This window comes from Acinonyx jubatus, chromosome C1 (assembly GCF_027475565.1).
Source record: "Acinonyx jubatus isolate Ajub_Pintada_27869175 chromosome C1, VMU_Ajub_asm_v1.0, whole genome shotgun sequence".
NCBI classification, from domain to species: Eukaryota; Metazoa; Chordata; class Mammalia; order Carnivora; family Felidae; genus Acinonyx; species Acinonyx jubatus.
Window position 1 is genome coordinate 61824286 of NC_069381.1, and position 27233 is coordinate 61851518.

The 27233-nt window shown below is 36.5% G+C and overlaps 1 protein-coding gene across 1 annotated transcript; it reads left to right on the top strand.

Annotated features, from left to right (window-relative positions):
• Positions 1 to 955: 955 nt before the first annotated feature.
• Positions 956 to 24460, top strand: LHX8 (LIM homeobox 8). The gene is made up of 8 exons (XM_027058851.2): positions 956 to 1342; positions 1757 to 1918; positions 5814 to 5935; positions 7827 to 8047; positions 8556 to 8659; positions 13387 to 13482; positions 19752 to 19935; positions 23750 to 24460. Exons 1-8 carry the CDS (start codon positions 1268 to 1270, stop codon positions 23824 to 23826), a joined length of 1041 nt encoding a protein of 346 aa, XP_026914652.1. The 5' UTR covers positions 956 to 1267; the 3' UTR covers positions 23827 to 24460.
• Positions 24461 to 27233: the final 2773 nt, after the last annotated feature.

The following is a 27233-nucleotide window of genomic DNA, read 5'->3' on the forward strand; positions in this document are numbered from 1 at the left end:
ACTGCTTAAACTCTCCTCATGTCTGCGAGGATGCGGCCTCCGTGTGGCGGCGCTGGGTCCAGCCCAGGGAGCGCACCGGAGGGTCCCCGCTGAGGGCCGGGGGACTCCCAGGTTCGGACAGTATCTCGTCTGGTGCAGCCAGAAGGAGGACGAGGGAGGCGAAGAGTCAGAAACGCAGGTGTGGGCCGCCGGAGTTCGGCACCCCCTCCGCGCAAACAGGAGTTTTCGTAAACGAAGGCAGAAAAAGCCTAGGAGAGGCTGCGTTTTCCTTAGGAACAAAACTCCAGTAAAGGCTTGGGAACACTTGAGTAATGCGCGCTGTTGCTTTAAAACAGTTTGACCGAGGTTGGGTGAGTTTTAATGGCACAAATTAAATTCAGCTGGATATTTTCCATTATTCGACCCGCTTTTTGCGCTGGTTAAAAATAATTCTCTAGTAGCTCAAATGTTGACTTACTGAGCAGTAAGTGGCAATTTACACCTTAAAGAAACGAGTGTAAATCACTCGCAGCTCTAATTGCTGTAAGTTTACGAAAGAGCTGCTGGCTCGGTTTAATCTGAAGCATTTTCATTCAAATTGTCATCGGAACAAACACCAGGCTTCTTAAATCCCGCTGTAATTAGCTTTCAAGTATCCTATTAAACCTCTTCACCTTTCGGGCTATCCAATTCAAAACGCTCCTTTTTAAAAATATATATGTGTCTTGCTCTTTTAATTGAGGTTATTAAAGAAATCAAGTTTCTTCCCCCACCCCCTCCTCAACCCTCTTTTCTTCTCTCCCACTCCACCCCCCCTCCCTTCCCGCCCCTTGCACCCGCTTTAGTCTGGTGATCCCCGCTCCGCCGTGATTGACGTCTAGAAAGAAAATGCTTTGTGCTGGGATGATTGTTATTAACTTGTTACCCCCGGTAGGGGGGCGGGGAACTGACTTGCTTCGGCGAGCGCTAGGGACCCGCAGCCGCGAGAGCGCCGCGGCGCGCCGGGCAAGCCTTTAGCGCCCGGGTGGCCGCCTCGCCGCGCGCTGGGGCTGCGCAGCCGCCGCCCGCGGCGGACAACGGAGAGGCTGCGCTCCCGCGCGTTTGCCCGCGGCCCCGGGGCCCAGGAGCCCTGACGGCTGCACGCGCGGCCGGGCGCGCTGGGGGCCTTCATTAGCCCGCTCCGCGTGCCAAGAAGCCGAGGCTCTGGGCTGCGCTTGCCGGCTCTGAAGTTTTCCTCCCCGTTTCTCCCCACTTTCCCCTTCCGCTCACCCCGCAGTGCCCGGGGCTCATGTCGGAGGAGTGCGGGCGGATTGCAGCCCTGGCGGCCGGGAGGACTCGGAAAGGCGCCGGGGAAGAGGGACTGGTGAGTGGGGAGGGACACGGCTGTTGGAGGCTGGAGGTGTGGAGACGGCCCAGGACGAGAGGCCGCTGTCCGCGCGCTCCTCCGTGGGCCCAGCTGGCCCTCCGAGGACCGGGTGCAAGGAAGGCCTGGGGCAGGGCGGGGTGGAAAGCTGGGCCGGCTGGACGGTGGTGCAGGGCTGCACGGCGCCCTTGGGTCCTTGAGGTCAGGGTCAACAGCCCCAGCGGGTGGGTGGCAGGAGCTTAGACTTGGCGGGGGGGGGGGGGGGGGAGGAGTGAGAACGAGAAGGGAGACCTCAAGAAATGGGGGTGGCCTGAGGAAAAGGAGGGGAAGGGGGGGATCCCGGTGGGTCGGTGGGATGAGGACAGGAGGAGGGGTCTAGAACCGCCTGCGACTGCGCCTCATGGCTTCCTTCAGGTGAGCCCCCAGGGAGCGGGGGACGAGGACTCGTGCTCCTCCTCGGCCCCGCTGTCCCCGTCGTCCTCGCCCCGGTCCATGGCCTCGGGCTCCGTCTGCCCCCCTGGCAAGTGTGTGTGCAACAGCTGCGGCCTGGAGATCGTGGACAAGTACCTTCTCAAGGTAGGGTGGAGCCGCGAGGCCCAAGGGGAGCGGGGTTACTCTAGGAAAAGAGAAAAGTTTTTCCTTCTTTTCCTTTCAAGTTGTCTCTGCAGGTTGTAGGCTTTCTCAGCAGAACAGCCCGGTCCAGGGAGAAGAAATCTTAGAATCTCCCATGTTGTAATACAGCTTGTTGATGACACGTCGTGGTCTACAAGTGCCGATACCCCGGGTGGACGTACTGGAGTCAGCCACCTACTTACAGAAAAGCAAAAGTGGGCTAATCTTTTTACTCATTTGGAAACAGAGTCCAGGTTATGGTCCTTCCACCCCCGATAACACCCACACACCTGCCTGCTTCTAAGAGCTCCTGGTCAGTGTATGTTGGCTGATTCCCCTTTGCAGTGTCTCCTTTGGTGAGGACCACTGCAAAGCGCTTTAAAGGGCCTTTTCTGGACAGATTTTTTACATAGTCTTAATTTTAGTAAGTTACTTCCGCCTTTTTCAAAGAAAAAATTTGTAGGAACATTTAAATAAAAACCGTTTTCAGGCTCTTATTAAGAGCCTCTTGTTATAATACTTGGAGGCCACCCAATGCTTTTTTTCATGTCACCTCCAGTGCTTGTGGGGAAAAAAATAGAAATTGATATAAAGTTAGACCAAAAGAGAGAGAAGGAGGGAGGGAGGGAAGGCAGGAATGAAAGAAAACAGAAAGGAAAGCAAAAAGAAAGAAGAGAAGGATCTATGGATGCCTGGGATGAAGTGCTTCATGTGGTAGTTGGAGAGGTGACTCTCTTAATTGGTTTCACTTCTTAAAATATTGTGCGGGAGTTTTGGAGTCAAAATTCTGGTAGGCCACAGTTACCCATGCCATTGAATGAAGGATCATGGTCCCATGTGTCTTACTCCTAATACCATGGGTTTTCAACTTCAATAGCTTTTTAAGACTACTATTTAAAATAATGATCTCTCCTACACTAAATTAGTAGCAAGCCAATTCACTTTCTATTCCCTCCTCACCAATCTGTCCACACCCAACATCCCCATTTTTTCAAAAGGATTAATTATAGAGAGTACGAGTTCAAAAAGCTAGTTATTGGGCTCCTTTAAATTTCTACCTCAGTGTATAAAGCTGCTTAATCTGTAAAGTGGGAATAAAACCCTATAGATAAACCCAGATAAAGCATCAAAAGAAGTTTTGGTGAAAAAATTAAAAGTAACTAAATCTTAATTGGTGATTGCTTCTTAAAGTTGACAAATTAGCATGGCTTTCTCTTTAAATCTGCATTCCTAGGATACCCTTTTCACTGTTTCTAGACCTGAGCCTTTCACTGTTTCTAGACCTAAGATCTCAAAGTCATTTTTTGGATCAAAATTAGTTTATTGTCAGCGAAACCTCTTCATAATTAGCATAATCTTTAAGAATGTTTCTGAACATTCTTAAAGGCTATAAAGGCTTTTCTAGCTCCTCCAGAGAGAATCTAGAAAAAAAGGGTATCATAAAGTGACTCTTAATACACTTCTGAAATACATAAGTTATTTCTAGTGTTCACTTTTATATGTTAAAAATTTACTTGTACCTCATATTATTTACTTGTATGATGTAAAATATCTAAGTTACCTAAATGAGTTACATAAAGCTTTTCTTTGTAGGAATGTAATCCAGTGAGGTCTTCTATGCACACCCTTATTCTGTCCCTTTTGTACATATTAGTATATTAGCTCTAACTAAAGTTTGACACTGTATGATTATATAAAAATGTTGAGTTTTTTTTTTAATTTGTATACTTATTCTAAAAGAGAAGTTTAAATTCAATTTGAGTCACTGGTGAAAATTGTTAGATCTAGACCTAGTAGAGTATTGGAGGGTACAACGATCTATAATAAAAACCATTTAATATAGAAAAACATCACCTCGTGAGGCAAGTAAAATGGAGTTCAGACAAAAATGTAGGAGAGGAATTAGATGGGTCTTTGGCTTCATCTAATATTTCAGTGCCCTGTCGTTTGGGTAGACTTTCTGGCTTGGTCTTATATACATTTATATATTGGATCAATACCAGCCATCAGGAAAGGTCTATGTTCTTCAGAATTTTCTCTTTACCTTACTTTCCTTTCTGGAAAGTAATGGAAGATGAGGAGGGTTTTTTTTGTTTTTTTTTGTTTGTTTGTTTTGTTTTTTTTAAGTAAACTTTAAGGAAAGGTAGCAAACCAAGCATTAGGTTTGGCTTTAGGAAGTTAGAGGGTGGCCATGACTCTGCCCTGAAGCCTGAATCTACACTTGCTTGAGGAGAAGAAAAAAAAAGATCCTGGATAAGATCAAAATGTAGAAGTCCCTAAGCATTGAATACTAAAGGAAGCTTATATTTTTAAACTTTAATTGGACTATGTTAGGAAAAAATAGAAGGAAAATACACACTTATTTCTAGGACAATATTAACCATTGTTAGTACTTTTTATTCTGACTTCCTCAAATTCATTTTCTTTCTTTCTTTCTCTTCTTTTCTTTTCTTTTCTTTTCTTTTCTTTTCTTTTCTTTTCTTTTCTTTTCTTTTCTTTCTTCTATTTTCCAAGTTTTCTCGTATAGTAAACATTGTAGTTCAAGACCCAAACTTAAAATTTAAAAAATTTTACCAAAATGATATTCTCATTAATGCTTTGGAAGGAGGCCCATAACTGTAATTAGAAGTAAGTGAAACTTTTTCCTTCAGCTTTAAAGTACCTTTTATGTTTTGTATCACAGAAAAACATTTTGAAGAGTAGTACTAATCTTGGACAAATCATTGGACAAATACGGCTTTTGCTACAGTATTTCATGATAAACACCATTTCACAATTTCCCATTTTCACAATTTCCTAAATATTTGAAACATTAGATCCACTTGTAGGGTGTAACTGTGTTTTTGCATCATTGCAGTTCTTTCATATGAAATGAAATTATGCTTAATTAGTGAAGCATAAACTCAGTTCTTGTGTCCATTTAACAAGAGCAAACTTTGGGAGCGTGTGTTACATACAGGCAGGTTCAATCCTGTACACATCTTCATTCTTGAAAGCTCAAGTTGTAGTGCTTATAGTATGATAGCAACAGTTTAAGGTGAGGGTTATGATTTGTTCTCTGAATTGATAATATTTCACGTGCCTATTTAAAAAATATAAGGTGGCGTGATTTATTAAACCCTATTTTATGCCTTACTACTTGAAATACAAATGGCAAACAGTGCCTGGGTGCCTTCTTAGAACCACTTATAATCAGATTAATTTTTTCTCCAGTAATCAAATCATTAGGTAGGGTTACCAATACTTTACTCCTTGATTCTATTATTTAATGTTAGAAAGTAGCCGGGACTTCTGCCATATCAACATTTAAATCTACCTTAGCCATTTCTGTTTGGTAAGGGAAATGGATTGCCTGCCTTCTTTATAAGGGTAAGTATCTTACAAGGTTTCTTTTTCACCGTCTTTCTCTCTCACTTTAGTACACCATTTATAATTGGCCCGAAAGTAGATTGAGAAGGTGTGTGGCTTGACTTCTTCAGCCACCAGGTTTCATGGCAGGAAGACCTTGGTAAAAGAAAAAAATAAAATAAGCCTGTATGTAGGATTTCAGAATGACAAAAATTTTCTGTGTTCATAGAAGTTTGATTTCAAAAAGAAAAAAAAAACACACACTCTGATTTCTGCAGACAAATAAAAAATAAACACAAAATAGAAAATATACAGTTGTGATCTTTTGTGGTGTCTAAAAGAGAATATATCTAGACCGATATTTGTGTAAATGACACCATTTAGATAGAAACATTCAGAGCATATGTTAAAATATTAAGGACCTGGGTTTTAAAATTTCTCAGTGTGCAAAACCGGTGGAATGATACTCTGTAAATATGATATTAAAATGGTTTTTTATTTCCCTTTACAGGTGAATGACCTGTGCTGGCATGTTCGGTGTCTCTCCTGCAGTGTCTGCAGGACCTCCTTAGGAAGGCATACCAGCTGTTATATTAAAGACAAAGACATTTTCTGCAAACTTGATTATTTCAGGTACACTATGGAATATTTTTAGTAGACACTCCAAGAAATTATTTTGCAAAGAAAATTTTGTAAATAAGCTTTCTGGTCTGGTTTTACATATTAAAAACCCGTCATTTTCTTGTATAATGGATTTCAGAATGAGAATGCTTCATATTTTTAAGGTATAGCTTCTACTAAAACAAATAAAATACGCATGTTTATGTGTTTTAAGAATTCAACATACAAACACTAATTTAAAATAATTATTCCCACTTGGAGGAATGAAAGTTTGAGATATTTAAAAAAAAAGGGGGGGAACTTCTTCTTGCTGTGCATAGGTAAAATGTAAAATATAAGATGATTTATTGTGACAGAGACCCTTGTTTGCAGGGCATGATAAAATAAAATGAAATAATTATGGGGTGGGGGGAATCAAGATTTTGTTAAGTGTTTATCAATTTACTATAGAATAATCCCTAGCTATACCCTACAAAATGTCAGCAGTTTGGAGACTATGATAAATCATATAATTTAGAGGAACCAACCATTCCAATATCAAATACACCAAGTTTGATTATTCTGTGTGAATATCTGATTTCTTTTTGTCTCTTTGATTTTTGTTTTGTGAGATTGTATTGGTCTAAGATATTAACATTTTCTCTATGAACTCTCTAAACATTTCTTAAATGTACAGTTTCTTCTAGGATATAATTCAGTTTTTAATGGATAGCTATCTAGAAATTGAAATTATCCCTAAGCATGATTTTTTAAAATTGCTATATTTTTTCTTTATTTGCATTTCCAAATGAAGAATAATGTTTATTGTGAAATTGATACTATATAATGAAGTTTGTAATACCAATTATGTTGTTTATTCTCAGCTTCAGAAACTGGTTTCAGAGAGTTTAAGTGATTGATTTGAATAAAATTGCTAATTTAAAGCAATTCATAAAACGTAGAGTCCTTTATTTTAAAAAGTCACAGAATTTTATAATTACTAGGAACATTTCTCATCAGGTTTACTCTCCATTTCCTCAAAAATAGTAGCAATTTGTCTCCTCTTTGACTTAAAATATGAAACTCTTTAATTTTTTAAACATAATTTAAAGCTTTTTGAAAGGTTTGGTTTCAGAGACCTATTGAAAATCTAGTTCTTCAGGATTTTTTTATACTTCATATTTTATCATATTTTGAAATTTAGTTTTAGGATTCAGTTCTTCAGATTGACTTAAAAAAACGGGCAGTCCCTCTAACAATATATTAATGAATAGAAACAGACACCCATCTAGTTTGATGTGGATATGTATTTCTCCCCCTCCTGTGGCTAGTGATATGATAGCTTATTCACCATTGGAAACATACCTGAGTTTTCCTTCCTCACCCTCAGGGTGAAAGTCTTCTGTTCTACCCATTTTTTGATACTATCAGTTTTAAATGTTTAAATATTTTAATTTAAAAAAATGATATTGAAAGCATTTTTAAATTATCTCAATTTGGTTTTAAGAAGTCATTTATCTTCAGTGGTATGCTTTTACACTTTTAGGTTTCAGTCTGCAATGTATGTATGTTTGTATCTTGAGTTTCTAGGTAATTTATAAAATATAAACTTATTTATATTTGTTACAAAAGGGATATTGAAACTCATACTGCATTTATTTTGAAAGGAAAAATCCAGTCTTCTTTTAACGTAACAATGAGGAGTTTTTGTTTTATAAACAGGTTTGAATTATGACTGTTCTGTCAAGTCTTGATTGCTTACCATATTGACTTCTAGAAAAGTAATTGATTCCTGTTTCACGTTCAAAAGATTTAAACACTTAGGTTAATCTAGTGAGTATTATAATGTGTTAGTTTACTCTTAGGCTTATAAGTATCTCATCAAACATTAAAATCTTTACCTCCTGCTCTTCTATTTATGTAGAAGGTATGGAACTCGCTGCTCTCGTTGTGGGAGGCACATCCATTCTACTGACTGGGTCCGGAGGGCCAAGGGGAATGTCTATCACTTGGCATGCTTTGCCTGCTTTTCTTGCAAAAGGCAGCTTTCCACGGGAGAGGAGTTTGCTTTGGTGGAAGAGAAAGTCCTCTGCAGAGTGCATTATGACTGTATGCTGGATAATTTGAAAAGAGAAGTGGAAAATGGTAAATATATACTTAAAATACTTTAGAGTCTTTGGGGACGGTGAATACAGGGAATAAAAAAGATTTTTCCTAAGGTCATTTTAATGCATTATTTTGTGCAGTGTAATTGTGGTAAAAGTCATTAAGCATATACTGTTAGTGATGATCTCCATCTGTTTATTTACAGGGAATGCCATGGCATGCGTATTAGCCTTGTACCATATTTTCAGGCAGCAGCCTTGAATTTAGGGTCTGTTTGGCTTTTCGTAACCAGTTTTCCTGTGTTTGTCTCCTAAGGATGAATCTTAGATATGTGCTCTTCTAATTTTTGCACTTTTGACTAAAATATACAAGCCTATAAGTGGAGTGTTGTTTCCACAGAATATTTGTAGTGTGTTTTAAAACTTAACTCCCAGATTTGGACAATTTCCAGTTTTGCACTGAGCCAAGAGATGCAAGAAATATATTACTGCTTGATCAGTAGAGCCATTTGAGTTACCAGTATATATGCTGTTGTTTTTAAATGCAGGTAATGGGATTAGTGTTGAAGGTGCCCTCCTCACAGAGCAAGATGTTAATCATCCAAAACCAGCAAAAAGAGCTCGGACCAGCTTTACAGCAGATCAGCTCCAGGTAGACATGACAATGAATTCATGATTTTTGAATTCACTCCTGATGAAAATAAAAAACACACACAAAGAAAACCCAATCCCTCCTCCCTCCAAAAAAAAAAACCAAACAAACAAACCCAAAAACAATCTCCGTGCTGCCTAAAAACATTTTCATGTTTTCAAAAAAGGTGGCCTGTGCTTTTAAAGAAAGCTAACTTGATGAATGTATGAAAACATACTTATTTCCCTAAAATGTTTATCAATATTCTCAGAGTCATGATCTGGTATTAGTCATTCAAGCTTTATTTTCCTGGGTTCTATTGGTATTAATGTCAAAGTGCAAACAAAATGTTGATCTGTCCTGAAAAAATCAATGTAACTCAGGCATTTATTTACATTACTACCTATAATTGTGATAGAAGACAAAATAGTTTAAGACTATTAACAGAAAGAGACATACAGTGTGTGGGTCTGTGGGACACTAATGTGCTGCCTTTTTAAGAAATTGTGATGAGCCTTTTAATGGCTAAGATTGTACATTTTCTGAATAGGAAAGAATTGAATATGCCTTACCATAAACAACAGGAATCTAGTTATTGACTCCAATCAAGTAAACATTTTCTTCTTTTTAAGAGGGATAAAGGGAGGTAATTCTATATGATGCTAATGGTTGATTATGTCTCCTGAAAAAGGAAGGATTATTTTCTGTTTGGTTGTCCTAATTATAATTGTTATAAATTCAATCCATGTCACTTGTCAAGATAATAATTAAATAATTACTTATAATTAAGTCTACACATATAATGATTCTTTCTGGCATTTTTTCAGATAAAGAAATCACATTTTCTAAAAGATTAATGTGGATGAGGTATTTGTTTTATGTTAAGGTAAAGTAACATTTATTGAGCGCCTACCTTGTACTGCTGGGTGCTTTACACATAGTATCGGCCTTAGCTCAAACTTTAAAGGTTAGTTATACAACGTTAACAACTGAGTAAAAGTAATATTCTGAAAATCACAAATAGTATTCTAAGACTGGCCAGTATTTAAGACGAATATAGTAAAAGGGTTTCAGGAGAAATTTTTTTATTTGGAGAAAGATTAAGAAAGAAACCTTGACGTGATACAAATATTCCAAGGGAACTTGGATTACATAAAACCCTAAATTAGGAGATATGAGTACCTGTGAGAGACCTGGAAGCAAAATATCCAGTAGCTACAAAATGTCTGAGTTAAAATAGAATTTCTAGTATAAATATATTCTGTTTTTAAAATGGGCTGTTTCCATGAAGGTCTGGCTATGATTTTAATAATTATAAGTCTGACAGTAAAATTTTATATGAAATTAAAGTTATTAAAATTGTGAAAATTTGAAACAACTTTAGGTAGATATACCATTTCATACAGGAAGATAATCATAGGTACTGATTAAAGAGGGAATATTTGTGAAGGTCTTTGTGTGTCGATTCCTACACTAGGCATTTATTTACACTGTCTCCTTTAATTCTTAACAATAATTCTTTGATGTAGGTAGCCTCTTCCAAGAGGTGTAGGAACCCCCCTCAAATCAGACTACCAATGGAATGGCAGAGAAGAGATTTGCAAACTTCCCCAGTCCTCTGGTCTTTTGCTTGGCCTCCAGACCATGAGTGGAATAAAAGTTCCACTTAATAGCAGCAGCAGCTAAAACAAGAGTTAGAGTCTGAATCTTGTATATTAGCCTCATAGTTTTAAATTGCACACATGCATGAGCTATTTGTATCATCACATGCATTTTTATATGAAAATGTGATCTGACTCATGAGTTTTTAAAGATGTATTTGGGAATCATAGGTTTTAAAAAATGAAAATAGAAATGACATGCTTTCAAAGCATACACTCATATTTTTTTCAGTATTTATTAGAATCTATTCTATGCCATGAATGGCTGAAACAAATGAGATACAATCTTTGTCCTCAAGTGATTTTTTATATCTTGGGAATCTGGGATACATAGCTGTAAAGTTTTTTTTTAAAGTGTTTGCTTATTTTTAGAGAGAGTGCATGCCTGTGGGCAGGGGGAGGGGCAGAGAGAGAGGAGAGAAAGAATCCCAAACAGACAGCACTGTCAGTGAGAGCCCAATGCAGGGCACCATCTCAGGAACCATGAGATCATGACCTGAGCTGAAATCAAGAGTCAGGCGCTTAATAGACTGAGCCACCTACGCGCCCCATAGCTGTAAATTTTTAAACACTTAAATCACTATATTTTGCCAGAACCGCTGATACATCAGGCAGTGTACCCTTTATGTCAAATTGTCCTTTCAGAAAGCTGAATATATTCTAGTAGTGCTGGAATTCAGCAAAATAATAAAATACTATAAATGATCAGTAAGTCAAGACTATTAATGAAGCACTGCTTTGGACAGAGGAGAGTTAACATGAGAAGAATAAACAAGATGATTTCCCAAAATTATTTAGAAATTTATGGGAAGAAAAGATTTTAAGATTCACAAAACAGAACAATATTTTGTGTTGGCAAGAATATTTCAAATATTGCCCCATGTGTAGAAATGGTATTTAAGAAGTTCCTGCCAATATTATGGTTTGCTTATTGTAGTTGGAAGCACTTGCTCCGTGATTATTAATATTAAACATTCCAAAGTTAGCAACTATTTTAATCTACTTTCAGATTGAGTTGGTCAGTTGCTACTATGCAGATGCCTGTCATCTCTGAGATTTCCTGGCCTTAAAATGATGAGTGTCTACAAAGGTTCACTCCTTGACCACATTAAAAAGAGCGCAGAAAAGGAGTGGGGTGGGTTTCAACATCATTAGTGACTGGAGAACAATGAAATTAAGTAGAAATGAAAACGTTTATTTTGTGAGATTAAACATTGATAAGCATGTATTACTTTCCCTTTAGTATATGCCAATTTTAAACCATCAGTATTCATTTAAGTTTTTGCTTTATTCCTTGATGAGAAATTGCTTTATTAAATGTAACTTGGTTCCATTATTAAACTTGTGAATTTGAAATGCATTTGTGAAAAGCATGCTGTCTTTTGTTTTATAAATTATCAATAATGGTCTAACAAGCAAATCCTTAAATATCTGTTTAGCTTTTCTTCTTGAAAAATTAAAATATAAAGACAGTTAACTTGCTCATTCTTTTTTCTCTTTGAGATGTTACATGCTCAACGACATGTAAACACAACTATTTGTACATGACAGTGTTGAAACAACACATTTTGAATAAGAAAGGGAGAATGAGGTGAACTGAATGAGATTATAAACTTTTAGGCCATTTCTGCCCATTTTTTAAAGTAAAAATACATGTGCTGTTTACAGAGAGTGTGTGAACAAATATGGTTGGAGAGGAAGTCAGGAATACCTTATTCTAGAAGAGTCACTCTTCGGAACTTAATTTAAAAAAATTGCAAACCTCATAAGGTTTCCTGGAACAACATTGGTCTTTTTCTCTACACTATCTTCAGATTTTTCTCACGTTGTCAGGGTTCATTCTGTTACAAACACTTAAGCATGTACTATGTGATGGGAAGGGGTATTAGCTCCTGAGGAAATGAAGAATAAGACATTTCCTTTGCCCTCAAGATGCTTACTTTCTGCTATTGAGAGCTATACTTGCCACTGAGTTATTTAGCTACCTTGTGACATGTGTAGTGGCAGAAGACTGTATTATATGAGGAGCATAGTGGAGCGTGCAATTAATTTTGCCTATTGGAAATGATGCTGAGGCCACTGGTACTTAAGGTCTTTAGACAGGTTGGTTACCCCCATCCCATACCTATGGACATGCATAATTATGTTGGATGACAGACTCCCCTCTTCCATATTTTATACTAGTTCCCTAAGTTGATTGGCTTTTAAGTTATAAAATTCAAATATCCCTCTTGATTCCCTCTTCAGAAAGAATACAAAGCCCTTGACTTGTGCTTTACTCTGATATTCCCTCTCCATGTTTCTCCTTTTACTTTGTATTCTTGGTAGTTATTGACATGTCCATATCTTTGTCTCAAAAAGTTGAGGCCAGGGACAATTTTTTCATATATCACTGTCTCATGACCCTTGGCACCATGGTTCTAATCCAAAAGTTCATATTGAATCACCTGGGAGCTTTTTCAATATACAGATGGTTAGATCCCAGGAAGTTCTTATGGGTGTCAGATGGGTGTCAGATCCCAGATATTGTTTTGCATAGAACAAGTGTTCAAAACAATATACTAATTACAATTAAATTGTATCTATCTTTTGCACTGTATGCTATTTGCTGACTGATGAAAGTTATAGTATGGGCCTGTTTAGCTCAGTAGCAGTTGGAGATAAATGTGATAGTATTTTTGTATTTTTACAAGTTTTCTAATGCAAGAAATTTTTATCAAAATGGAAAAAAATAGTAAACAGGCTTATACCATTTATTCATTTCATTTGTATGTTGTAAGAATGGAAGAAGAGCAAAGGGGAGCTCATTTTTAACAGCATAATTGAGAGAGAAGTTTTATGCTGAAATGGATTATTTTTTAAAAGGTCTCAACATAGCAACTTGTTTGTAAATTTACAAGATATGCTTTCTTTTCATTTATGCATATTTCCCCATACTGATTTTCAAGTAATAAAATACAAGTATCCTATCTTCTTGTTCATGTCTTATCTCTCCTGTCATCAAAATGCAGAAGATTGAGCTTCTTATATATATATATATATTATATATAGCTATTTACTACCTATACTTTTTTTAAAAAAAAACAGGTAATGCAAGCACAATTTGCTCAGGACAACAACCCAGATGCACAGACTCTCCAGAAACTGGCAGAAAGGACAGGCTTGAGCAGACGTGTGATACAGGTGATTATTTTTAAGGTTAATCAAGAGATACTAAAAGTTCTATTCTAGGCCTTTATGAGTGTGCATTAGTTTTTTGTGTGTGAAGAAATGGCAAAAAACATTTGCTTTCTATTTTAGGTCTCTTTACACTCTACTTCAGCTTTTTAACTCTGATAATTGGCTTGCAAGGGCTAGGCTACCGATTGTTAATGACTTTGTGCATAAGTTACTTCATTCCGTGCTCACAGCAACCCTAAGATCCTCAAGCTGAAAAAGGCAAATATGGTTCCAAGCTAGATCTGGTTCTGAAGCCAGTAATTTTTTTTCCAACTTTTCTGTGATTGTATAAGTGAGTGCGTGTGTCTAGGGGTGAGGTTGATGGCCTTTGTTAAAGATCCAGGTAGAGATAGTGGTATGAATAAAGTCAGGGAAGGATAAATTAGAGTGAATTCATTGAAACGTAAGATTTATATTTGCAAATTGTGAGAGCTGAAAGTGCTGGAACTGAACTTGGGAGGGACCTGCAAGTATAGAGTTCTCTCCTGAGCAGGAGAAAGCCATGGTATGTGAATTCGGGAAGAAAGGGCTAGTGGCAGTACATGGGAAGAATTAGGGTAGAAAGAAGCTAGAGATATATGGTTAGTTGGGATACCCAGCAAAGTAGTCGTTTTTTGAAGATAAGCTTAAATGAGGTAGTGAACTAGAGTTCACTGAGAAACATTTTATTGATTGCACAGATGGGAGAAAGACAAGAAAAGGACCTGGGCACTCTAATGGGACACTAGCTGTGCTAGTCATGCAGTGATTGTGGAATTTGGGGATTTAAACAAGTATTTTAAAAGATGAGCAGGACTAAGCAAAAAGATCCAATGCCATGAAATTGGGTAAAATCCTTTAGAACAAGATCATAAACAGTAAAAAGAGAAGAATGGACTTTAGGGAGAGAGCAGGGTAAGAGATACTATTTGAAAGGGATGCAGTGACAGCTGGGATCAAGGAATGAGTCTAGTATGGAGGCATCATGGAAGCCAGAGGAATGTGTTCAAGGTGGAAGTGATCAACTGTGTCAAGATCTTATAGAGAAATCAGGGAAGTGGAAAATAATTTTAAGTAACACTAAAGATTCAAAAAGTTTAAGGAATTAATGCAAGTAACCATAACCAGCAAGATGAAATTCAGTTGCAGGGAGCAGGGGGAGGTAAAGTCCAACATTATACATGTGTTTCATTTCCTCAGTTGAGTGGTTGATAAATAGGTGCTTATTTTTCAGTTTATTCTTGTTAAGGCTGAGCTGTTTCATAATTAATAAATCATCTATATAGAGTATCTGATGGGGAAAGACCTGATGGTACTACAGCTTCTCTAAAGACTTAGATTCTCAGTGGATTTGGCTGACAGCACTCTAATGAGGTTCTCTGAGGAAGCGAGCCACACAACCTCAATGCTTTTCAGATATCCAGGGTATTGTGTTTATTTCAGAGTGCCAGATTTTAAAAAGAGGTCTAACAAGGAACCAATCTGAACAGACTGCTTCCTTTAGAGGCAGGCTAACAAGGTCATGACAGAACTAGAAATCATGTGCTAATATTAACACTAACAAGAATACTTATCTGGAGATGAGATGCTAAGGGAAGGAATAGGATAAAAAGACTAAGTAACTTTAAGTATATGTGGAAGGCTGTCCTGCAGACTAGCAAAATCAGGTCTTTGCAAAGGAATATAGGAAAAAGCTGAGTTTACTCATAATGAAGAACTTTTTCAGAATGAAAGTCTGTGAAAATGAGTGGGCTGCCATTGGAGATAGTGAGTTTCCTGTGCCTGAACATGGAGCTTCCTTTGTTGAGGTAGTACAGACTGAACGGGTTGAAGGTTCTTCTAATCTGAGAGTCTATACGTTCAATGACCATGATTGCTCCAGCTGAGTCAATTCATGATTATTATGTTTTAGATTATTTTGAATTTGGAAGCAAAGGAAAATGAAAGATTTTCTGAGAAGGTTTCTTACTATTTCAATAAATAATGACCCCAGACAATGTCATGTGATTTCTAAGTATTTAGGTCACCAGTATTATGTGCAAGTTATCTTGGATCCAAGTACTAGAACCTGGAGAATATATTGTTCGATGGTGGCTTCTAATATGTGAGGATTGGATTTAAATATTTTTGATAGGATGGCAAAGGAAGGAGCATGCAGATATATATATTATTTGTATATATACATATCGTCCTTCGTGGTAATTTTGAAGAGTCAATTTCTGTTATCTCAGATAGTAGTCATAGTCTCTATGTCCAGTCTACTTCCTGGGATTGTACACATTTTAGAAAAATTAGAGTTTTGATTACTAGGCCTTGATTTTAATGTGCAAACTAGGTTATCCAACGATTAGGTAAAAACAGTGGTCTGATACACAGAGACAGTCTCACCTTTACCAACTAAAGTCTGTTTAGCGAGATATTAGTAACAGCAGATCTTTGTTGTACTGAAATCACAAAATATAGATGATTTTACTTTTAACACTGCATTCAGATACAATCACCGTTCACATACCCTTTCCAATAGGTGAATTATGAATTGTTCATCTTATGGAAACAGGATAAAGCAATGCTATTTCTTCCAGTTAGTGTCTTGGGAGTACATATCCATATTGAAATTTACATGATTTTTATTGTTGCACATCTTAAGCATTAAACAATTTAGTTTCTTTCCAATTTTTCATTATCATAAAAAAATGCTGAAATGAACAACACTCTATATACACCTTGCTCACTGGTTCAATAGTTTCCATAGGATAAATTTCTAGAAGGGGGGTTGTTGAGTCAAAAGCTAAAACATTTTAAGGCCTTTAAATAATTAACTAATAGTACAAAAATCAGCTTCCAGAAAGTTCATACCAGTTTGTTCTGACGGGAGCTACATATGCAAGTTCCCTTTCACTAACTCCTACAAATCCTGAATACTGTCATTCTTTTACATTCTTTCTAATTTTGGCAGAAAATTTCATTGTTTTTGTTTATGCTTCTTTTATTATCAATAACTTTAACATGTTTGTTTATTTTGTAATTTTAGAAATTGTATGTTTTTAGTCCACTTTTACATGGTTACTTTTCCATCTTACTGATTTTTATTGTTATGTTAGACTTCCATAGTTTCTTTTTCATTTATTTTCTCCACATAGAACTTTTATATTTTTATGTATTAATATCTCTCAATACTTTTTTCTTATAGCTTTGGCCTTTTTTATACTTCCTCACCTAGAAGTTAATCAATATTAACTTTTGTTTTCTCTTAAACATTTATGGTTCCAGTTATTTCCATCTAATTTTTAATTTACCTGGAATTGACTTTTGGTTACTAGTGAGGTGTAGGGAGTTTACCATTTTTTTCCTCACAAATGATTAGCCAGGTTTTTCTAAATCAGTATTATCCCATTCATTCCCAATAATTTAAAATTCCATTTTTTTCATACACATAAGTCTTCTGTTTGGCTCTTTGGGCTTTCTCAGAGATTCATCTTATGGATTAGTCTTTTCTTTGACAGAATATCTACATAGCCTACTCTTAGCTTATAGAGTTTACAATTTGGAACTCAAAATATTTTAAAGTTTTTTTAACTCTTTTAGAGGTTTGCAAAACAGAAGGACGAAATTTTGAGTCAGTGAGGAAGGTCAAAAGTACTTGTATTTGAATTCTAAAGCTGGGTAGCCCTCATGTCAGAAGTTATTTTCTAAAGTCTGGAATTGTCAACTATATTTTTCTGTACAAGTTACATGACATTAAAAAACATTTTTTTTAATGTTTATTATTTTTGAGAGAGAGAGAGAAAGACAGAGAGCAAGCAGGGGAGGGGCAGACAGAGAGCGAGACACAGAATCCAAAACAGGCTCCGGGTTCTGAGCTGATGTCAGCTCAGAGCCCGATGAGGGGCTCAAACCCACAGACCATGAGATCATGACCTGAGCTAAAGTCAGCAGCTCAAACGACTGAGCCACCCAGGTGCCCCCATGACATTTTCTGTTTACAAACCTCTCTGCTTGATTACCTATTGATGATCTTTCCAAAGAGCTATTTGAATCCGTATTAAGGTAATTTTTCTGCTGTTTATGTCATACCTTTTTCATATTATTTTCAAAATCTGGAATTTTTTTTTTAAACTACTGAGTAGGTTCCATCCAGTACATAATTTATTGGAAACATAAGATACTTTGAAAGAACTCTGGCAACCATAGTACCATGTGTATTAGGTTGCATGTAGTCCACTGGGGTACATGTCTTCTGGGTACTGTTGGGGAAAAGACTGGTGACAGCCATTTTCTCTTACAAGTTTGAGAACGTGTGAGTGTATCTTCTTGACTGGGTGGGTGACAGTAATGACGCTTACTGTTAAGGAACCTGTGGAGGGAACTGTGAAGACTCTGGGTCTCTATTTACATATCTAAGAGCCTAATACTCCAGAAAATGGGGGAGAAGGCTGTGACTTGCCACTACTTTTTCTTGATATATGCCTACATCTTTTTCCTGAAACTTCCTCAGGTGGTACCTTTCAGCCACCTGGCCAGGGATGCATACCCCATTGCATTATTTAAAAAAAAAAAAAAAAATTTTTTTAACATTTATTCATTTTTGAGAGACAGAGCACAAGTGGGGGAGGGGCAGAGAGAGAAGGAGACACAGAATCCCAAGCAGGCTCCAGGCTCTGAGCTGTCAGCACAGAGCCCAACGTGGTGCTTGAACCCATGAACTGTGAGATCATGACCTGAGCTGAAGTTGGATGCTTAACTGACTGAGCCACCCAGGTGCCCCTACCCTGCTGCATTATTAACTATTACTTTAGTTTTAACCCCTTGAGTTTATACTTTGAAAGCCCTCTATTTTTGAGTCCCAAGGACAGGATGTGTGTTTGAAATCAGGTCAGCTTTTTTATATAAATCTTTTTGCAGATTCCTTCTGTTTGACATTATTCAGCCCCAATTCCCTTGTGCCATCAAACACCTACCAGCCCAGGGCAGAAGCTTATGTCCTTGGTCTCTCCCTGGCCCTCTGTCCTGAAACTAAAATGTTCTTTGTCTTAATTTCCTAAAAGTTTTTATTCCTCCACTTCTCTTTCTCCTCATGATGAAGTGTTTGGAGTGACAGCAAATAAGTGCTATAATATTTTAACATTTTAATAGAGTAACACTCTATAGTCTAGTTTCATCTAGTGATAGGGAGTTCGAACACAGGCAGATTAATTACTGGAAGTATTCTGGGCAGCCTAGCCTCCCTTACCCTGACCTGGAAGCAAAACGATGCCTGCCCTGAATTTGATTCCTTTATTTCTATGATAGAGTGGACCACTCTTTCATGATTAGCTCTTTACATTTTGTGAACTGTTTTACTAATGGATATGTTTGTATTTTATTTTGCTTAAATATTACTCATTTTTTCTTATTATAAACCTGACCTTAACATACTTCTTAGGGAATAGTCTATGTATTCACTAAGAAAAATTGAACTCAGCAGGTTAAAATGTGATTGGAATAACTGAATCAAGAGGTTTGTAGAAAGCTTTAAGTTCTCAGTAGGGATTTTAGTCATTTGGGAAAAGATTTGAAATCCAGCAGGTGTCTAAGAATACATTTAGTTGTTTTTTTTTTTTTTAAGTTCTGATTAAAATGGCATTTTTGTTTGTTTTTCTTTTTGTCCCAAATGCCAGTGGTTAGAGACGAGGAAACTTTTCTGGAATTCTCGAACTTCCTCCCTTCCTTTTTATTTTCGAAGATGCCAGTGTAGTATAGAATTGGCTTTTAAATAAATCACCAGATAGTTATTATTTGAGCAAAGAAAATGACCATTGATATTTGTGCAAATGTTCTCTTCAGTCTATAGAACTGTTTAAAAACCTTACTTAGATTTTTTTTTTTTAACTTTTATTTCTTTTGAGAGCGCATATGCTCGTGCACTCAAGTGGGGTAAGGGCAGAGAGAGAGAGAGCGAAACAGAGAATCCTAAGCAGGCTCCGCACTGTCAGTGCAGAGCCAAATTAATGCAGGCTCAGTATCACCATGAGATCATGACCTGAGCTGAAATCAAGAGTCGGCCTCTCAACCAACTGAGTCACCCAGGTGCCTCAAAAGCTTATTTCGATTTGTATTGTGCTTATATGGTAGAGAAATTTAGGAGACATTTCTTTTTCTTTTTTAGCCTTAATAGTGAACAGTTTGACAGGGGATGCATTTCTTTTTAAACTGAGTTGACAGCGTACTCAGAAGCTGAGATGTGACGTGCCTACATTGCTTTTCTCCTCCCTCAGGTGTGGTTTCAGAATTGTAGAGCACGCCACAAGAAACACGTCAGTCCTAATCACTCCTCCTCGGCCCCAGTCACAGCAGTCCCACCCTCCCGGCTGTCTCCACCCATGTTAGAAGAAATGGCTTATTCTGCCTATGTGCCCCAAGATGGGACGATGCTAACTGCGCTGCATAGTTACATGGATGGTAGGTATCCCAACCTTTAACAGCTGTTTCCCAAGCAACCAATAAGTGATTGTTTCTAATATTAGATTGTTGATAGGACTCATATTTTGAAATATTACCTCAGTAGTAGATGAAAAATATTGTGGGGAAGTGCAGTAGGGGGCAGAACTGTCCAAACATTCTTATTTCTATAACATTTTAAGGGACAAGTTTAACACCCACTTTACAGCTAAAATACAAATATTAATAATGACTATTAGTGCTTGATTTTTTTACTTAGGACGTTAAATTTTTTTTTGTTGTTGGCTTTTCACCTGGTATTTAAATAATTTATTTTCCTATGGTCAGAGAAAGTATTCACACTCAGAGTTTTAGATCGGAATTTACGGAGTTTTGTCAAAGAAACTTTTATATGGAAGCAAAACATACATATAGAAAAGTGTACACGTAAAAAGTATCCAGCTTGGTGAACTATTACAGTGAACATATCCACGTAAATACTGACTAGATGAAGTAGTAGGACATAATTAACACCCCAGAAACCTGTCTTACGTACCCTTTCAATCATTATCCTCTTCTTCCAGAGCAGCATTGCCTTGACTTCCAAAGTCATGTTTTAGTTTTGCCTGTTCTTGAGCTTTACATAAACTGCACCATATGGAACGTATTCTTGTGTCTCACTTCTTTCCACTACATTGTTCGTGAGATTCATCTGTATTGTTGCAAGGATCAGTGATTTGTTTTATTGTTCTATAGAATTCCACTGTAAGAATATACCACAGTTTAACCATTTTATGGTTGATAAACATTTGTGCTTGAGTGTGCTTAGGCTTTTATGAACATGCTGCTGTGGACTTTATTGTGCATGCCTTTTGGTGCACATTAATTCACACTTCTGTTTGGAATGCACCTGGGAATGAAACTTAGGGTCACAGGCTATACATACACTCAACTTCAGTGGATTCTGCCAGTTTCCCATAGTGGTTGAGCCAGTTTACACTCGGACCAGCAGTGGGTGAGACTTCAAGGTGCTCCACATCCTTGCTAACACTTGATATGGTGTGACTTCTTACTTTTAGCCAATTTGATAGTTGTGTAGTGCTTATCTCCTTATTTTAATTTGCTTTTTCCTCATGACTGGTGAGACTGAACATGTTTTCACTGGACATGTGTATATCCTTTTTTTGTGAAGAGCTTATTCATGTCTTTTGTCTGTTGGTCTGTTGGTTTGTCTGTTGTTTTTTTCCTTGATTTATCTTCGTTCTTCCTGTATTCTGCATATAAAAAAGTTTTTTGATGATTATATGTATTGCAGACATCGCCTACTTTTCAGTGGCTTGCCTTTTTATACTCCCTTAAGGGTATGTTTTGTTGAGCACAAGTTCCTAATTTTAATGTAGTTCATTTCATCAGGTGTGTTTTTTTCCCCCATTCACGGGCAGTGCTTTTTTTGTGACTTGTTCAAGTAATTGTTTCCCTCAAAGATAATGAACATGTACCTCTTATGCTATCTTCTAGAAACTATCTTCCCTTTGTTCTTTAGATTTACAGCCCATCTGGAATTGAATTTTGTATGTGGTATGAAATAGGAAGCAAAGCTCTTGTTATATTGATTAAAATACCAATGTCTCAGCTGTTTTATAGTGCTACATTTCTCATAAATCAACTGTTCATATAATGTAGGTGTCAATTTCTGTACACTCTATTTTGTTGGTCTGTTTATTTTCATAATAATACCTTAGTGTTTTAATTATGCAAAGCCTACAATTCTTTATATCCAGTAGAAAAGTCTTTCTACTTTCTTGTTACTCAAGTTTCTGTTGCTCATTCTTGACCCTTTGCATTTCCATAAATTTTACCAGCTTGTCAATTTCCACCACAAAACCCACAAACAATTGAAATTTTTATATAGTCTATTAGACCAATTTGTAAGAAACTGCCATCTTAATAATATCACCTTCCATACTATGAACTTTGTCTATTTATTTAGACCATCTTTAAGTACTTTTTTATATTCCAGAGTTTTGGGTTTAGCACATCTAAGGTTCATTCATAAGTATTTGTTTTGATGCAGTTGTTAATGGTATTTCCTCTGTATGTGAAAATCTAGGTTGCCAGCTTTTTTTCCCCCTAGGACTTTGAAGGTAACATTGGGTTCTGGCTTGCATTGTTTCTATTGTTTAGAATATGGGTAGTTAATCTGATGCTACTTGTTGAAATCAGCTCTTGGTCTAATTCTTGCTCTTTTGAAAGTGAATGTCATTTTACTGCAGCTTTTCTCTTTGTATTTGTTTTTCAGTTTTATTATAATGTGCCTAGATATGCTTCTTGAATATGTAGTTTGATGTATTTCATTAAGGAAAAGTCTGTTTTTGTGTCTTTAAATATTGTTTCTACCCCCTATGAAAATATCCCATATTTTCCACCCCTTTGAACTTCCATGCATTGAGGTATTTTCTTCTGACTTCTCTCCAGTTCACTAATTCTCTATCTAATATGCTGTAAAACTCACCCACTGAGTTCTTAATTTCAGTTATTGAAATTAACTTAAATTCAGTTTTAGAATTTCTGTTTCATTCTTTTATAGTTTCCACTTCTATGCTGGAATCCTCTATTTTTGCCACTTTATTCCTTAACAAAATTATTATATTAATTATAGGTATACTAAATTTATGTCTGATAACTCCAATATCTGGATCTCTTTGTTTTCAGTCAACTCATGTCTTCTTATTTGCCTTTTCATTTTTTATTGCACTTCAGACATTGTGTATGAAAAATTAGAAATAATTTGAGTCTCCGGATGATCTCTTCCACCAGAGGGGATTTGGTTTCACCTCTGGCAGAAAGTTAGGCTAGGATAAGATCAACTTAATCCAATGAGGCATCACTGCTTACAAAGGCTGGTATATTTCTGGGTCACTATTTGTGTTTAGCCTTCTAGGATCCCAGACAGAGCCTGTGTTTTGTTTTTGTTGTTTTAAATGAAGGCTTCTCTTCATTGGTCCCTGATCTTTCGTATTTGTTCCCCACCACCCAGACAAAGTCTAAATCCTGAAAGTCTGCTCCAATTCTCAGCCTCTCAGACATTTCTTTTAAAATTGTCATTAAACTTGGAGGGGGTGGAGGGTAGTAGCCTCGGTTCATTTCCCTTCTCTTCTGGGACTTGCTTTGCAAGTTCTCACTGTCTTGGTATCTTTCAGATGCCTTCCAAGAGATTTGTAAAAATTTTGTCCAGCTTTCCAAGTTGTTCTCAGAGGGAGGTTTGGTTTGAAGCATCATAGCCCTTGCTGAGAATGGAAACCTCATTTTAAGTTTGGGTTAAATGAAAAATCAGAGTCTGTACCATGGTTGCTATTATACTAGCATTAAAATTGTATGTGTTCACATGAATGACTATAGTTTTGCCTGAGTCAAATGTGCTTTGATGTATGTTTAGAGAATAGGCGGTTAAGCATTCATAAATGAGAAATTGGGGGTCATCCTACAGACACCTTTATGTGGAAGCTAGCAGTGTCTCTGCAGACAAAGCTTATGTTTTCTAGCTGCAAGGTAAAGTGCAGTGAATGGGGTATGGATGGAGGACATTAAAGTGTCAAAAGCTTGTGGCCCCAAAAGAGGTTTTGGGGGTAAACTATTCCTGGATTCTCATTTAATACTATATTCATTGTGCTGAATAAGTTAATGCTTCTGCTGAGGTTAGTGGAATGAGTGTAGCTTGGTGCCCTCAGCTATAAAGAGTAATGAAAGTGCATTGCCTTGGATTGTTTTGGTTTGTTTTTAAATCAGTTCTATTCACCCTACAAAACTGATCCACGAATTTCTTTCTATTTTATAGCTCATTCACCAACAACTCTTGGACTCCAGCCCTTGTTACCCCATTCAATGACACAACTGCCAATAAGTCATACCTAATTCCTTTTTTCAGGGATAGAAATGATTAAGGATATAATCTTGTCATTTATTATGTATAAAATACCATTGAAAAGATATTAATGTTAATTTTTTATTTAACACTCAAAGCATTTTCGACATCACTTTGCTGCCCAGGTATGTATCTATTGTTGGCCTGCAAGACACTTTTATTGATTCTTCATTTTTTTGTAAAATTTATGTTTACAAGAAGAAAACAAATCAACTTTTTTTTTTGTATTGTCTGGAAATAGTTCACTCTAGTGTGTATCTGTTAATTTATTTGTCATCAAAAGAGCACTTTGCCTAAAAAACAAAAGGACTGACAAGTGTGCAACATGTTTACAATCCTTTGTGAAATCGTAGTTTACCATTAGTTTGTATCTGTAAGTTATTGTTATAAATATTACCTGTATTTTTTGTTATATACAACTTTATACTTTGAAGCTTGTATCTGTGAATTTTGCAACTGCAATTTATTTTGCCAATGTTTTCTGAATGAATTGAATAAAGCTTCTGTTGTAGCATGCCATGCAAACACATTATTGTGTTTGTGGTTGATGAATTATGGCTGTAAATAACACTATAGTTTAATAAGCCCACCCCTCCAAGTTTATTAAACATTTTCCATTCTTGTGAAAGTTTCAACCAATTTGTCCTTTCTTGTGTGTGCTTTCAACATTAAGTCGACGTTAGTCTCTTTCAAATATAACAACTCTTAATTTTAAAAAGTCATTTTGTTTTGAGCTGCGTTTTGAGTACATTTTAATAGGAAACTTATTTGTAGACGATTGCAGTTACTCAACAAAAGAACACGTGAAAACATCTAATTTGGCAAATTATCCTTTTAAACTAGCTAATAAAATTAACGTGAAAGAAAAGGTAGAGCACTTTTCAAAACGATCTTTTTGGGTAACCCAAGTCAGAAATGAAATATGGGCCATGAGGACATATTTCTTCAGGGGTGAAAAAGGAGAACTAAAAGTATTTGGAGTTTATGAGCAATGTTTCTAGAGCAGACTCTTTACTTTTTCTTCCTAGTGAACACTCTTTAGGGATTGTGATTCTGAGAGCTGAAATCTAAACCCCAGGACTTTATCCTATGTAGCAGTGGACGCTTGTCTTGGAATTACAAAAGTAAGTGGTGCCACCCTCACTAATTTTTGGATTTAAAGAACTTAATCAGTACTCACTTCTTGTTTTTCATATACCAGTAAGGGAAAAAAAAGGTAATGGGATAAAAAACAATTCTTAAGAATCTTAAGTTTAAGTCTTTGTTTAACTTAGCAGATTCACATCTGGCTGAGGACTGGAAGTAATAGTGGAGTATTTGTAATTCTATTCTAGTAATCATAAATGCAACCAGAAAGCAATCACGTGGTTGTAAGTAACTCACTATCTGCCTCAAACCAGAAGTAACAAGCCTAAGTTTCACTATGGGAGAAAGGAGGAAAAAAAGCTTTGTTTTGTTTTGTTTTGTTTTGTTTTTAACCTGCTACTCCAGTTAGATTTTTTTTTTTTTTTTTTTGGCCAAAAACAGAGTGTAGCCAATAGTCACTCTAACTGATCGTGTGAGATTGATACTAATCTCCAGGGGTTTTTGTCTACCTGTCCCAGGCACGAAGTGGTGAGGTCAGCTTTACCTCTACCAGATGTTGAGACAAGCTCTTCTAGTCTAGCCAAGCTCTGCACTGTTAGCAGTTTATAGCATTTCCCAGCTGGATATAACTGGCATCATTTAGCTTGGGAGGTGCTTGATTGTGAGTGTTCTTTCTTTCTTTCTTTCTTTCTTTCTTTCTTCCTTTCTTCCTTTCTTCCTTTCTTCCTTTCTTCCTTTCTTCCTTTCTTCCTTTCTTCCTTTCTTCCTTTCTTCCTTTCTTCCTTTCTTCCTTTCTTCCTTTCTTCCTTTCTTCCTTTCTTCCTTCCTTTCTTCCTTTCTTCCTTTCTTCCTTTTCTTTCTTTTTCTTTCTTTCTCTCTCATCATTTTCCTGTGCTTACCACCCTCTGACTGTTCAGAGTTTTTACAAATCATATCACTACACTTTTTAGTTCTGAAGATGAATGCCCAAAGTTGAAGTAAAACTTCCATAACAAAGAGGTTCAAATATGTCAAGGTGAATGAGATTTATATCCTGCACATAAAGCTGTTAATAATGAAATGAGATAGATAAGAATGCACTAAAAAATTTACACGTAATACAAACATACGACTGTGTTTTCATTTCTACTAGTGGAAATCAGAGATCCTAATTTTATAACATTAGCAAAGAATTGGAGTATTTCCGTATTAGTAATAGTGTAAGCATGTAGGCACAGTGCTTATTTGCTTGAAATTGGGGGTGATCAAACAACTTTTGTGAGGATTGAAGGAAGATTTTTTTATCATTGGATTAGCAAAGACCTGGGTAACATAATAGTTATCTTTTAGGGATTCAGAGATTCATAACCTATGAGAGAGTAAGAGATTAAGAGAGCATAACTTTTTGCTATGTAAATCAATTGAATCACCAATTCAGACATTGAAACTAAAGTCACATTAAGTGATTCTTATTAGTTGTACAAGGTGGCATTAACATTTAGCAGTACCTTTATATTATGCAAATGTCATTCTTAAAATCCCACATTATTTTAAATTAGAAGTACATTTGTTTTGAGTATCATAATAAACATTATTAGAATCATATGTGTTTTTAAAAATTGTAGGAACTTGAACACTGATAGCTTGTAGTATTTCTTGGTAAATTATGTATATCATTACTCTAGTAGCATTATGACACTGGATAGTATCTTGGGACTTTGTTATGACATTGAGGACTATACCTGTTAGTAAAAGAATTTTTTTTTTTTTTTATAATTAGAGGTCATTTGGATTGCAATACAGTAAGTACCAAAAGTATATTAGCCCAGGAAAAATTCTTATTGACCTCCACCCCCCACCCCCCCCACCCCCCGCCACGGGAAGTAAGGAACTGAAATTAACACTATTTGATTTTTGCTCTTGTGAAATGCAACTAAATTTTTTAGAGAGATAAATGCATTTGAATTCAAAACAAGTTCAAGTACACAAGATAGTGTCTAATAAACATCCGCTTTGATTCAGTCACATAGTAAATGCTATTTTATAGCTTTCTCTTTCCCTTTAATATTATAATCATCTAAGTCAAATATTCACCTACAGCATCATTTTAATATATAGCACTATATTGCTGGGATGAAACAAACTTACTAGATATATAGATTGTCTCTAATTGTTCATTATAATGAACATATCTAACATCATAAGTACTTTTACTATGTTCTGAGTGCCTTAGATGTATTTTGTTAAATATTCATAGCCACATCATGAAGCAGGTTCTGTTATTATCAGCCTTATTTTACAAGTGTGGGAATTAAAAAGTATGTCCAGTATC